Here is a 13,430-nt window from a genome sequence, read left to right on the forward strand (position 1 = left end):
TGAGGGGCGAAAAGAGAAATGCGGGGAAGTGGGAATTGTCAGCCTCGCCATCCAGATTCACAAGGCTGAGATCCATAGTGACTACCAACTTGAAGAATATTCGTATTGTACACCATTGTATCATGCTTAATCTATCATGAAGCCTCGAGTCTTCAAATCTCCCTCAACAGTCCGCTCGTCCCCATGTTCGAGGAAAAGCAACCACATCTCTAACATTCGCCACACCAGTCAGGTATGCAAGCAAACGATCAAATCCCAGTCCATAACCTCCATGACGACTGGTACCGAATCGTCGAAGGTCCGCATACCATTTGAGACTGCCCAAGGTCTCATCTGGATTGAGGAAAGGATACTCGTCGTTTTTGGAGGGGATCGTCTTTTTGATTAGTCCCTTGTTCCGCATGTTGTCAATGAGATTCTCAAGGCGATGTTCTCTCATGCTGCCTCCAGCCACTTCACAGTATCCCATTGGTAGGAGGAGATCAAAACATGCCACTGTCTCCCCACGCCCGCCTGAGTTCTGTTGATATTCATCCGCCGCAGTAACGTTCTCGGTCGATGGTAGCATGTAGAACGGCTTGATGTGTTTAGGATAGTGCGTCACAAATATGGGGAAACCGTTCCCGAGATTCTCCACAACCCAACGTTCATGTTCCAATTGTAATCCTTGATCCCACCGAGGTTTGCGCGCAAACAGTTTGTCTCCTTTTGCTTCACTAGCTTTTTCAAGCTCTGAGATGGCTTCCGTGTAGGTGATGATTTGATATTCTCCAGCCAAGCGGTTCCACCGATCTGGCAGATCGGCCTCGTCGGAATCAGCGTCACGGTGTTTGTGATCCGAGTAATACTTCTGTAACTCATCTGCCACTCGATGGTTCTGTATTCGGTTGGCAATGTCAGAAACGAGCTTATTGACACCTTTTAATAACTCATCAAACGTGACGTCTCGATGCTCGGCTTCTAACATGTAGAACTCGGCCAAATGACGTGGTGTGTCACTTTCTTCCGCCCGAAAAGTTGGCGAAAGCGCATATACATCTCCCAATTCGGCAGCGTAAGCCTCTAGATGAAGTTGTGACGAGACGGTAAGGTATTTTGTGTCTCGAAAGTATAATCGTTCGGCCTGTGTCTCTTTGTTCGCCTCTGGTGGTAGAGGGACGGGTTGACTACTCTTGGGTGTCACGGTGAAGACTTCCCCTGCACCTTCGCAGTCGGAAGAAGTAATTAGAGGTGGGTGAACCTGGTAGACTGGTAGACGATTCTCGCCAAAGCCTTGGGAAAAGTGGTTTGCAATGATGGAGAGGAGAGCACTGCGCGTACGTAAGATGCAGGATTGAAATGCAGTGCGCATTCGTAGGTGTGGAATGGTTCGAAGGTAATCGGCTGCCATGGCGTGTTTCTGGATGGGATGCTCCTGGTGTCTACCGTTAGCAAAGTAGAACTCATCTTAGCTCTTCTCTCACATACAAGTGAATTGCTTTGACCCAGCTCCACAACCTCGTCGACATGTAGCTCATGCGACTGACCGGCGCCGGGCGATTGTACCCATTTTCCGATCAATGAGACATATGATCCATTGGTAATACTGTTGATAGACTATCAGACTCTTGACTTCCATATCTTATGCCATAAGCTAACACGTACTCCTTTGCAAGGGCTGGGTCGGGAAAGACAGCCTGGATCGGTTCGAGAGTTGAGCCATCGTTGAGACGGGCAAAGGCAATTTTCTTTTGTTTTCGAACGCTGCGAATCAGTCCATCAACTTTGATTGTCGAGCTTATGTCCTGGTCAAGGATCTGAGAATGTCGGGCTCGTCGCGGTGCTTGAGATGTTTCGTTGGTAGCAGTGACGCTGCTCTGGAATCGTCGTGGGGTGAGGAAAGACGTTGGCGTAAAGTCAACGGACCCACGCCCAAGTCGCTCAAGGCGGTAAGAATGTCGTGGCACTCGAGGATAGCGCCATGACATCATGTAGTCAGTTCTCTCAAAGGAGATCTATGGACCAGTGTCTTGCTTGAGATGAACAGGTAGGAAAGCAGTTTCGAGGTTCCCAAGTCAGATGAATTATTTGCGGCTTTGGAGCGATTGGCCAGCCTTGCGCATGTAGCCTTGTGGATCCAGCCTTGCGGATATCACCCGGAATTAATTTCCCTTGTAACCATTCAACACAACGAGGCTCCTGTAGGACTGTGTCTTCTCGGAGGTTATGTATTCACTCAAGGCCTACAACAAATCTAGCACACCGAAGTGACCCGTTGACCCACTTGCAGGTGCTTTTCATGGAACAGGAAGTCCACGTTCAACTGCTTCTTCTCTAATGCTATCATCGACGAGAACTCTCCACCCGACCCATCATGTTTCACCACCATCTGACCTTTTCACCAAATCCCTCCACTCTCTCCCCGGCTGCAGCATTGATTGTGCCCCCTTTCCTTTCTCCACCTTTTCTGCATCGCTTTGAGCCTTGGCCCAGCTCCATCTTTCAGCATGCTCAGGGCTGAGAGTGCCCTCAAGACACTGAACCACATACTTGCCAATCGTTGGTAGGAATTTCCAACCGTGGAATGAGCCTCCAGTTGCGAGAAACAATGCTGGTGCTGTAGGAACAGGCGAGATTATAAAATCCTGCGCTGGCGTGAATGAATCCCTGAGAAGTTGTTATGATTAGTGGGAATTGAAGACACGACGAAGGATTCTGTCAAGGAGTGGAATAACGAAGGTCGGGGAGGTGAAGGGATACCTACCAGCACATCCTGTAACTTTGTATTTCCAACCCTTCAGCATCACGACCGAGTATACCCTTCATAACCAGAGCAATCTCATCCTTGAGAGCCTGAGGTGCATATGACTGATCCTCCTGACCATTGTCGTCCACAGGCGGCGTCGAAATGGACTGATGAGAACTGGCATGTTGATAAGTATTGACGAAACTGATGTCGCGGCAGAACTTGAGCACGTTGTCTTCTGTAGGGGGATATATTTCACCGTGTGTGACCCCAGCTCGGTGAATGAAGACAGGCATGCTTTTCAGCTTTTCCACCTGTTCAGGGTTGAGAGTCAAAGCACCAGTTGCAACAGCCGCCCCCAACAGACTGCCTTTGACCTGGATGTCAGACCTTTCTGGACCACTATCAGCCAGGATTTTAGGTATGGTGCCGCCAGCAGCAAGGACGACTTTCGATGAGTGAATGATTTGACCTCCATCGAGCTCGACACCAATGCAATCACCATCATCACCAAACAGCAGCTTAGAAACACTGCCCTGGAGATAAGTAGCACCATTATCAATAGCCGCTTGAATAACAGCACGCAAACAAGGCGTAGCAGCCGCCCAACCACTCTCCGGATTGACATAGCAGTCTGGATCTGTCGAGAAATCCGCGTCATGGAAATGAGGATATCGAGCAATCAAATCCTTGGACTTCAACACAGCCACTTTATTGGGAATGCCAGAATCATCCCAATTCTGTTTCTTCTTCCAACCTAGGTCACCACCTTCGATGTAGACGACCCCGCTTTCATGGTAGAATGGGCTGAAGAGGGGATGGGAACGCCATTCTCGCTGAGCCTCGACGCCAAGGCTCAGGTACCAAGCATCGCCATAGTCGGCTCGAATGACTTTTTGATAGTCGTAGGATGCGCCAAGATGGCAGGGAAAGGGCCCTCGATCGATCAAAGTGATGGATGAGAAGCGTCCTGTTTGGGAGAGGTGGTAGGCGGTTGAAGCTCCAAAGATGCCGGCGCCGATGATGACGTACGAGGGGTTGGTGTTTGGTGATGGCATGATTTGGTGGTGGTTTGGTGTGCGTGGCTGTGATGGCGGTAGTGGTTGGTAGTAGTCGTGGTGGTGGTCGTGTCGGTATGGCTGGTTAGGCAGCAATGGTGATGTTTTGAAACCACAATCAATCCAATTCAATACAATTCAGGTCAGGTCAGGTCGATTCAGGTCAGTTCAGGCCAAGTGAGGCGTCTATTGCCTTTTTATGATAATCGATTGCCGTGATGTCGGCGATCCCATTGGATGACTTTGGACTGAATCCCACACCACCCTACATTGGCCCGGAGGAAAATGTAGCAATCGGCAACTGACCGATCACGGAGTCTCCAAGTGACTAGGTCGAAGAAACGAGGATCTGGACTTGACTGGACTGGACAGGGACTGAATATCGGACAATCAACCTGAGCGGCACGGCAAATACACAGCCATCCACATGAATTGTCGTATGACTTACTAGGCAGATAGTAATCCAGTCAAATCAACCAGTCACAACAATCCAAGGCCGACGATCCTACCGTGAGCATGTACTTGAGCCGCATCAAAAGCATGAAGAAACATACGTACTGTATACTGCACTGCACATAACATCCTTTGAGCCATCATTCAGATATTGGATGACATGATTGTCCAAACAAAGTATAGCGTTGATTTCTCCTTACCAGGGAGCCTGTCACTCTGTTTTCTCTCTGGCTTGTCGATCAATTAAAAAATTCAGAATATCTTCCGTCCCGTCCCTTCGCCCCGCTCGAACCATACCCGAACCATTCTCTACCACGCATAAAATCCCCCAATGGGTACGCAGGGCGAGCTAGCATACGAGTGCTCGTATGCCATGCGCTGCATGTACGTACATGCATACTGCTGATATTGGGTCTTGTATGGGTGTGTCGTGTGTACTTTTACGGCATGGCGTCCAGGGGTTTTTGGCACCTTGTTACGGGAAGGATTCCCCAAAGCCACTCGTTTCCGAAACATGCCGTGTGGTTGGTAGTTGAAGATTTCTCTCGCCGCCCTGTCTCGCCTGTTGGACCTTTCGCCATATCGCCGAGAGATGTCCAGTCATTGGGCTGGCCGAATGTCAATGTGTTCTGTATACATTAGTGGTTCATGTGGTAGGTGTGCCTGTCTCCCTAGCTAGGCAAGCGTACGAGGCTGCGCACATACTCGTATATACTCTAGGGTGGGGGATCACGTAGGCATGTACTTCTGGGCTCGGTTGATATCGCGCAGGTGAGATGATATGACATGATGAGACATCTAGACCATGACTCATTATTCAGCCATATGAAAATAAAGAAGTTCACGGCTAGCCTTTAATGATATACCTATATTTAGGTATATGGAGAGGGGAAAGGGCGGAGGGATTCGAAGAACATTAATAAGATGATTGATTGATCAGACAAACCAATGAAGGCTTTTACAATGAAAATCATCAACTGCAGCACCGGTAACCTCATATCGACATAGGGTATCAATGTAAATTCCACATGGTATCTTTCCCAAAAAAAAACTCTCATTGCTCGACATGATCCATCCTGACAAACTTCGTAAGATCGACCCAGTAGACTCGCTCAATCCCAACTCCGCATATCTTGTGATATCCAGTAATAACTGTTGTATCGAAAAACGTAGTATGACATGCCGTCAAAGTAATGTGTCATGTCTCCTTCTTTTGCGAGGTCATCGAGTGGAAGCATCCTCAGGCAGTCTATAGGTCGAGCTGATCGGGGGTTTGACGACCATGATCTATTTCTTGATAGTCGGAAAACCTATAAAGTGATCAGCAGTGTGCGGAAGAGGGCCCGTGATACTATACTAACTGTTCGCCCACCATTGGAAGACTGAAACGATGATCTTGCTTGACATCTTCCTGGGTGGCCTGTGGGTTTGTGTTTTGTGCAACCTCGTGACAGCCCTTAACCTGGATTTCATCAACTCCATGCAAGGCGAAAATGGACTGCTGCTCCTTTGATCGTGCCCAATGTTCTATTCGGTCCGATGGGTCCGGTGACATGAAGCTCCGTAGTGGATATTTATGGTCCATGGGAATATGTCGTGGGTCCAGGCAGGAGCTCGAACGACTGTGACGACGGCAAGGCGGCCTCCGTGGTGCGACTGGAGGAGTAGACCGTGGTTGTGACGGATTGGTGCTGCTGTGTGTTGATTTCGAGTCCAGGAGGCGGGTTTGCTGGATGCCATTTACTGGCCTAGTCTCATTGCCGTTGACTTCCAAACCTTCGATCACCTTGGCAGACTTGAGATCGCTGTCATGATGCCGATGTGCTACAGAGCCAGCTTTATGACATGCAGATTTGGTGTGAAGGCTTCTGTTTGACGTGTTGGATTGAAGCTCCATCGTGTCTTCAAACCAAATAGTCCAATGACGGCAATGCCACTCACTCAGAGGATTGTGTGGCGTTAAAAGTAGTCTGAATCACGATTGCACAGATGTGGTATTCGTGTCAAAGGATGAGTAGAAACAGTTGAGAATTACCTTACTGTGAGGGCAGTTGAGGTTCATGAGATGTGTAGAACTCCAGTTTGTTGTGCTGGTGTATGGTGAGGTATAAGAACAATAATCGTGGAGGATAGCATCCGGGATTCATTATGTAGGCGCCGTGGTCTTTTCGCATCGTCAACACGCGTATGTTGGGTGTGGGTGTGCGAGGGTATTCCGTGTCCATGGATCGATAACCCCAGGTCAGGGAGAAGGCTGCACCATGCCTGATTCGAGATAGGTGCTGCATGATGCCCAATACGAGATAGCTTTGTTTTCTCCTCTGAACACTGCCCTGAAACGCCAATGACCCTGGTCGGTTGACGTGATTAGGGCCTTTGGCCCCTCCCTTGGGCGTCACCCGTCATAAGTCAGCTCCAGGGCCAGCACAGGTCATCTCTTCTGGGGAAGCCGAAGACCGTCCACTAAGTAGTGGTAACAAACATGGATTCGTCACATAGTTGGAGCCTTCAGCTGGTACGCCATTGTCTGGTAGTACTGGGGTTTTTGGTATCACCTTGTCTCAGCCCTTGATTTATGAGGGACCTTTTGCTTGTGCCGTTCCAACTGGTCGATCCGGGCAAATCCCGTGGTGTTGGAACAGCCCGGAAGATCGCAGACAAATTGACGGCGGTGCTTGGCAAGATGCATTCTAGTGAGAGTCAGGACGGCATCTGTGACACGGATCCAGACAAGGCGTACCGAAAGGCCGAGTTTCGCTCAAAGACAATCAACTCGCCGTTGGGCAAGCAGCCGCCTTTGGTACACTTATGCCCCTCTGGACATATATAGTGACCCTTACCTCGACTTTTCAGGTTTTGTTCTGGCATACTGCCGCTATTGCTTGCCATGGTGATTGTCGGTGGTGAGGCTGACTCTGATGCTGACGACTGGCTCCGATCTATTGTTGACCAGGTCTGCAGTCTCTGGAGTGATGGCCTTGTTGGAGCTGCTTGCCAAACAGTTCGACAGCGTAAGGCTGTGTTTCTCAAATCAGTGGAAATGGTTCTATGATGGTCAGTAGTCAGCCAAGGAGAACAAGATATGTCGAAGACAAAATATACACGATCTTGATTCTAATAGTCTGGTACGATCGGAATTCTCCGCCAGAATGGCGACATGACAAAAGAAAAAGACGCTCAACGAGTTCTTGCCACTCTGACGGCGATCATGAGAGGAGTGGTGTGGCGTACTTGAGAGCAGCAAGCGTGTCTTCGAGATAGTCCACCAGATCCATGTCGAGGCCGTTCAACCTTCCATCTTGGGGAGGTTCCTCGAGCCGGACATCAATGTAATCAGTCGCCGCAGTACCCTCGCTCAAGGCAGTGGCGACATTGGCGAGGGTTTCTAGCAAGTAGGTAATGGTTTGGCCGGCATCAGCAAGCAGACACACGTCGGTCGGAGGCGGATAATGTTGGGCACGAAGCTGTTGCTTGACCTGTTGGAGGATGTCCTGTATCATCTGCTCCACTCGAGTCTCTGGAGCCGATGGCATGGGAGAGAAGACGTGGTCAGCCGTGGTCTCCATCGCTGGTGGGATGGAGAAGTGGAAGGAGAAAACAAAGGCTGTGCATTTCGTCGATACGACAGGCCAGAACCAGGGAGGCTACACTAGCCTTGTTTTCTTGTTTTCTCCTTGCTCGTGGGGATGAGCAGATGTAAGCGAGGTCGGGCAGAGACGGATGGAGAGAGGGGAGTGATGGTGGGAGGTGAGACGTGAGAGGTGAGACGTGGGAAGCGCGGGGAGGTGAGGAGGATGCTTGACCATGCAGCAATGTTGGGTTTGGGCGCAGGTGGCAGGTCAGAACGTGTCTAGGTCAATGCCACCCTCCGCAAGAACCCGTGGCTCGAGGACTGCGGCCCGTTGCATGGAGGGGGCCAAAAGTGATACAGGCGGGGCTAAGGCAGCTGTGATAGGCCTGCAAGCCCCCATCGGGCCAATGCCTAGGGGCGGCAGAGGCCTGGGCCGAGCCCAATTAACCTTGATTAGCAGGCATCGTAGGCCAGCTGTAGGTGAACGACACCAGTGATCGTCCAAAGCCCCTCGGTCCCTCGTTTCCACATCTGCAAACCTACAAGCTACAGCAAAGTGTCGATTTCGTTGGCCGCATTGAATATCTCGTATCCTTCTACGGAAAAGCAACTCCTTGTGACATGGTTATCCACCTGCATGATGGGTCGCAGATCCCCCTACAAAGGATCTTTTGGCATGCAAACGATTGCTCGAGGTGCGTTAGAAGGCAGCCTATGGGCGAACAAGTGATACCCAGCCGTGCCAGCCCCAAGCCAGAGGCGCTGCTTGTAGATACTCGTACCTTCCCATTACTAGGTTGAGGCGCCCAGATCTTGGCCTCAAATTGGAAGGCACGAAGCACGACAGGTCACAGTTGAAGTCTTCTGCTCCTGCATCATTGCGGGGAGACTGTTGCCTAAAAGTCCTGGTTCTTCTCGCCCCTGGCACTTGAGGTCAGCCACCAATTTTCATGCTGATCAGAACATCAGGTCCAACAGTCGACTGAACTTTGGGAACATGACAGAGCCATCTCTTGATATGGACAGTACGTATATATCTCCATCAGATCCACCCTAGGCACGTGGATCATACCCGCTCGCTGGACAATTACTAACATCTTAAAGGTCAAGTCACTCCACCGACGTTGACTCCAGACAAGCTTCAATTGCGTGCTGCTCGCATACCCCGGATTCTGCACAGTTAAACACGCAATTTATAGATTTCCAGCGACTAGTCAGCAGAACTATCATCCTTCGACTCAGCGCCTATGGTGGAGTTGCGCAATCCACCCAGCAGCTTCGAGCTGAATTCAGACCCTCAAGGAACCTCTTCAGATCCTCCAACGACCCAATGGAGATCCACTACTCTCAATGACACGATTGACCAAAATCGACTCTTTCTGGACGACCACACTCTCTTGACAAACCTCAAGCTCCCTCCAAATACACAAACCAGAAAAAGAAGTGAGTCACGTTTTCATCAGCCAAACTGGAATGCTTTCATAAACACTGACTCTCAACTCAGACCTACAGGAGGCCCACTACCCATTGGCTTCACTTGGCTCGGATCATATCCCACAATGGTTCCGAGACCAGTTCCCAGACTTTGTTCCCAGCATTCCACCTCTCTCGGAGCACAAGTATCCTTTCGGGTTGCAGAACCCCTTCGAGAACAATGGCACCATAATCCACCCCCGACTTGAAGCCGGATCGAAGCCTCAAGCACCCCTCGTTCAAAGTGGTGCTGTCAATGGCCTGGTCAAATTTCGCATGTTGCAGAAGGAAAGGGACGGTCAGCGAACTGCCCAATCTCAATTGCAGCATCGTATGGACGAGGCTGAGGATCGTGCCAGGGCAGAACATCCGTTTCTACGGCCCCTACCTAATCTCCCTGCAGACTTTGGTCGCGGCCTGAAACTCGACGCCACAGATGCATTTTTGTTCAAATTCTGTACGTCACTCACAATACCCTCTTCATCCCCTGCCTGCCCTAGAGAGACATGCCTGCTTACATATCATGGCTTCAGACACTCTCGCCTTTTGCGGAGGAAGAACACTGCTGCCACAAACGAATGCCTTTCTCAACGATGTCACCCCTATGGCATCAGCCAACTTGGCTGTCAAATACGCCATCTTATCTCTGGCAGCTTCATACGTGCTTGATTATAGACCGAGTAAACCATTACAGCTGCGTGCACAGGCTCATCACAAAAAGGCTGTCTTGTTGCTGGGACAAGAACTCAATCGGCCCGAAACATTCGCCCCTGGCCGGGGTGAGGCAGCAATTGCCGTTCTCATGCTGTTGTCGCACAATGACCTTGTCAACTGGGAGCTTGACCGCTGTCGGTCACTTTACCCCAAATGGTATACTGGATATCAGATGGCCAATCTAGTGTTGGCCAAAACCGACCCTGGGTACAAATATCATGAACCACAAAACGTCCAGTACAGTCGGGCTCGACGCTTCATCGGGACCAAAGCAGCGCTCCAAATAATCCTGGCTGAGGTGTTTGGGCCTCTGGAATTCCCCAAGGCCTGTCCGCACTCTTGGTTGCTGACAGGTGACGATGACTCTCTGAACAAGATCGACGGTCTGATTGGCTTGTCACCCAAGCTTTTACATCTTTATGCTCAGGTCACCCACCTGGCATCTCGACTATACCGCAACCCTAATAGCGTTGTCATCGCTCGAGCCGCCAGACTTCTCTGGCCTCGAATTCACCTCCATCGCCAGAAGTCGGATCTCTCCGAAGGCCCTGAAGACCTTACCTCCTTGTTGGCGGCTTGTGCTATTAGTTCCGACCTGGACCCTCACACCGGAAAGATCAACTCTCGCACGACGGTGGTGGAACTGACGGCCGAGTCTTATACCTCGGCCGCCGAGCTTTACTTTCTGTGTCGACTGCTTCGATATCCGAGATCTCATCCACTGGTCCGGAAGACTCTTTCACAGCTTCTCGAATGCATCTCGTATCAACCGACTGATGGAATTCTCTTCACTGCTCAGGCCCCACTCTTTCCAGTTTTCGTGGCAGGTGCCGTGTCTTTGACAGAACATGACAGGAAGATCGTGAATTCCTGGTTCGATGGGGTTAACATGAGTTCAAGGGGAAACATTCCACCGAATCGGCGGGCGATGACTGCCGTGTGGGAGTGGCTGGACAACGACCTAACTCCATCCGAGGCACCGCATGCATACGACGAATGGACAGACACCCAAGACATTGTCCAAGAAGGATTTGGTCAGAGACGGGCTTGGTGGGAAGAGATGGTCCAAATGTTGGAGCAGACAGAGGGACGCATGAGTCTCGGCTGAACCGTATCTGGGTCTTCGCGGCTGGATCTAATCTTCAGGATACTCGTCGGTCACATTGCTCACGAACGTCCCGGACTCGTAGTCGAAGCGCTTGAACCACTTGCCAATCTCGATTGGAAATTCTTCAATCATGTCGTTGGTGATCTCTTCTGGTTTCAACAAGACGATATTCTCCTCGGCCACATATCTGGTTGACTCGTCCTCAACCAGGACGTTGTAAAACGGCTGATGGCGCCCTTGAGGCAGGCTGTCAACATGGTTGACTGTAATCCACTGCTCCTGCATGCGACAGTATGGATCCCAACCGTAGATGACGGCCAGGTACGACCGGCGGCGGTGGCGGAAGACCTGGCCGACGCTGAATTTGACCACATCGTTACGTGGGTCGGAACGATACTTTGGCACCTTGGACTCGTGATCTGCATCTTTGAGCTGATGAATCAGATTACGATAGGCGCGGGCATCGGGAAGACTCGCGGTCAAAGGAAGGATACGGGTTTCGAAAATGTGGATGTCGAGATCGAAAAACTCGAGAAAATGTTGAGTGAGAACAGCCATGTGCTGACGAAGCTGAGCATGGTTGGCCGGGTTGTGTGGAATCAAGACCAGTGCAAAGAGAGCGGCGTAGGTGGCCAGATTGGGATTGATTGGATACAGCGGCGGACCAGCATAGTGAGACGGCGATGAGAGGATATTGTGAGCAGTGCGAACAGTCATATCACGCGGCGAGGCTGCCGACAGATATAAGTCGGTTTGAGCGTTCGGGGCGATGAACTTGAGTTGTGCTTCGAGCGACACGAGAGAGATAGCCTCGGCATTGTTGAACGGATCCATGTACAGATGTGTTCGCTCTGAAGGTGCCTGCGCCTGCTCATCTTGGTCCAGTGGGTTGCCATCAAGATCGAATCCCAACGGACCTTGGACCAAGGCATGGACGTGGAAGGGATAGCTGCACGGCACGGCACGCAGACCGAATGCGCGTGCAACGTAGCAAAAGATAATGACCGATACAAGGGGGACGGAGTTTCGGTTTTCACTGAATAGCGCAACTCCCAAGAACATGTGGTCGAGACTGTGGTAGTGGCGATCACCTTGGATGCCAATCCATCGTTTTTCAAGGAGATGAGTCGCGATAAGACGTGCCTGTTGGCGTGGAGGTAAGGTGTCGATTGTCGGATTAGCTGTCCGGACAGAATCGACGTAGGAATTTAATCGGGTGTAAATCTGTGGTAGGATCATGATGTTAGGATTTGTACGGCGGGGACTGGGCTGTGATGGGGAAAGATAAGGTGGGCTCACATCTTCAATATCACCTTCGGGCCGATGTTCCAAAATAAACAGATCAAGAGCGGCGAGGGGCCGTTCAAATGAGGTAGAGGATGTTGACGAAGGGGTTTCTTCTGATTGAGATCTCAAAGCCAACCATTCTTCAACGGCCATCAGACGATGAAGACAGCCTAGGACGGCATGACACCAATACCTGAAGAGGGAGAGTGAGAGGGTTAGAAATGGATGGACTCAGTGATAACAAGAGTCATGTGATATATGTTCCATGAACAGATATCAGAAAAACCTACCTCTGAGCCAAATAATTCCTTGAGTCCTTCGCATTCCAAAAAAGTCCACTCAAATCATCTTTCGCATCATACCCGACCTCCAAAATCCTCTGAATCGAATCCAATCTCCCCACCTGATCGTTGATAATATTATCGAGCGCGGAACGGGTTTTCCACGACGCCTCCGCTCGTGTGGCAAACAATTGTTTCCAAGCTGTAAATGACGGATCGGCTAATTTGGTGGTCAAAGAGTGTCGTGCATCCCACCACCGGAATGTGCGGCGACAGTAGTCTTTCCAAAGTAATGGTTCGGTGGCGATGTGTTGGAGACGGCGACAGGTTAGTTGGACAGAGATGGTGGATGTGGGGGGTAAGTAGAACAGGATGGTTTGGATGACTTCGGCGGGGAGAGAGAGGAGTGTTGTTGGTGGTGGTGATGATGATGATGATGTTGTTGTAGTAGACATTGTGGATGTTGTGGGACGAGGTTCATTGAGATAGAGACAAGGGGAGACGGGGGAGAGAACGGGAGGCCAAAAACTCGTCTCTCAAATTGTCGTGTGTTTGTGATTGTTCCTTCTTTCTCCTGTGTCCAGAAACTAGATTTGAGCGGTCTTGTAGTGTGGCGGGGGTTGGAATATATTCAGACACTGCCAAAAGAGCCCCAGGGTTGATCCAAAGAATGTTTTGATTAATGTATTGTCTGAATAATAAGAAAGAGGAGGACGAGAATGATGATGATGATGCTATGATGGATTTGGGTTCTTGTCTG

General features: G+C 50.4%; 6 protein-coding genes across 6 annotated transcripts; 1 reads left to right on the top strand and 5 right to left on the bottom strand.

The window, feature by feature from the left end:
• Nucleotides 1-81: 81 nt before the first annotated feature.
• PV10_00487 (asparagine-tRNA ligase) lies at nt 82-2,009 on the bottom strand. Its single transcript, XM_016364574.1, has 3 exons — nt 1,645-2,009; nt 1,468-1,585; nt 82-1,414 (listed from the first exon to the last, which is right to left on the bottom strand). Exons 1-3 carry the CDS (start codon nt 1,968-1,970, stop codon nt 164-166), a joined length of 1,695 nt encoding a protein of 564 aa, XP_016228223.1. The 5' UTR covers nt 1,971-2,009; the 3' UTR covers nt 82-163.
• Nucleotides 2,010-2,351: 342 nt separating this feature from the next.
• Nucleotides 2,352-4,205, bottom strand: PV10_00488 (uncharacterized protein; the record flags this gene model as incomplete). Its single annotated transcript, XM_016364575.1, has 2 exons — nt 2,744-4,205; nt 2,352-2,646 (listed from the first exon to the last, which is right to left on the bottom strand). Exons 1-2 carry the CDS (start codon nt 3,781-3,783, stop codon nt 2,352-2,354), a joined length of 1,335 nt encoding a protein of 444 aa, XP_016228224.1. The 5' UTR covers nt 3,784-4,205.
• A 1,280-nt stretch (nt 4,206-5,485) lies between these two features.
• PV10_00489 (uncharacterized protein) lies at nt 5,486-6,133 on the bottom strand (the record flags this gene model as incomplete). The annotated part of the gene is made up of 2 exons (XM_016364576.1): nt 5,486-5,546; nt 5,598-6,133. 2 exons carry the CDS (start codon nt 6,131-6,133, stop codon nt 5,486-5,488), a joined length of 597 nt encoding a protein of 198 aa, XP_016228225.1.
• Nucleotides 6,134-6,787: 654 nt separating this feature from the next.
• On the bottom strand, nt 6,788-7,976 carry PV10_00490 (uncharacterized protein; the record flags this gene model as incomplete). Its single annotated transcript, XM_016364577.1, has 3 exons — nt 7,468-7,976; nt 6,977-7,282; nt 6,788-6,926 (listed from the first exon to the last, which is right to left on the bottom strand). Exons 1-3 carry the CDS (start codon nt 7,800-7,802, stop codon nt 6,788-6,790), a joined length of 780 nt encoding a protein of 259 aa, XP_016228226.1. The 5' UTR covers nt 7,803-7,976.
• A 1,063-nt stretch (nt 7,977-9,039) lies between these two features.
• Nucleotides 9,040-11,636, top strand: PV10_00491 (uncharacterized protein). Its single transcript, XM_016364578.1, has 3 exons — nt 9,040-9,250; nt 9,312-9,737; nt 9,814-11,636. The coding sequence occupies exons 1-3, from the start codon at nt 9,055-9,057 to the stop codon at nt 11,100-11,102; spliced, it is 1,911 nt and encodes a 636-aa protein (XP_016228227.1). The 5' UTR covers nt 9,040-9,054; the 3' UTR covers nt 11,103-11,636.
• PV10_00492 (uncharacterized protein) lies at nt 9,539-13,342 on the bottom strand. The gene is made up of 3 exons (XM_016364579.1): nt 12,680-13,342; nt 12,402-12,582; nt 9,539-12,326 (listed from the first exon to the last, which is right to left on the bottom strand). The coding sequence occupies exons 1-3, from the start codon at nt 13,123-13,125 to the stop codon at nt 11,130-11,132; spliced, it is 1,824 nt and encodes a 607-aa protein (XP_016228228.1). The 5' UTR covers nt 13,126-13,342; the 3' UTR covers nt 9,539-11,129.
• Between the last annotated feature and the right edge of the window lie 88 nt (nt 13,343-13,430).

Source organism: Exophiala mesophila, assembly GCF_000836275.1.
Source record: "Exophiala mesophila strain CBS 40295 unplaced genomic scaffold supercont1.1, whole genome shotgun sequence".
NCBI classification, from domain to species: domain Eukaryota; kingdom Fungi; phylum Ascomycota; class Eurotiomycetes; order Chaetothyriales; family Herpotrichiellaceae; genus Exophiala; species Exophiala mesophila.

Coding starts and splice junctions, on each gene's coding strand:
- PV10_00487 (XM_016364574.1), bottom strand. CDS start 1,970: ATGATGTCATGGCGCTATCCTCGAGTGCCACGACATTCTTACCGCCTT. Junction 1,586..1,644: donor GACCCAGCCCTTGCAAAGGA/GTACGTGTTAGC, acceptor GTCTATCAACAG/TATTACCAATGGATCATATG. Junction 1,415..1,467: donor TGGGTCAAAGCAATTCACTT/GTATGTGAGAGA, acceptor GGTAGACACCAG/GAGCATCCCATCCAGAAACA.
- PV10_00491 (XM_016364578.1), top strand. CDS start 9,055: ATGGTGGAGTTGCGCAATCCACCCAGCAGCTTCGAGCTGAATTCAGAC. Junction 9,251..9,311: donor TACACAAACCAGAAAAAGAA/GTGAGTCACGTT, acceptor CTCTCAACTCAG/ACCTACAGGAGGCCCACTAC. Junction 9,738..9,813: donor TGCATTTTTGTTCAAATTCT/GTACGTCACTCA, acceptor TCATGGCTTCAG/ACACTCTCGCCTTTTGCGGA.
- PV10_00492 (XM_016364579.1), bottom strand. CDS start 13,125: ATGTCTACTACAACAACATCATCATCATCATCACCACCACCAACAACA. Junction 12,583..12,679: donor AGGAATTATTTGGCTCAGAG/GTAGGTTTTTCT, acceptor CTCCCTCTTCAG/GTATTGGTGTCATGCCGTCC. Junction 12,327..12,401: donor CCGAAGGTGATATTGAAGAT/GTGAGCCCACCT, acceptor ATCCTACCACAG/ATTTACACCCGATTAAATTC.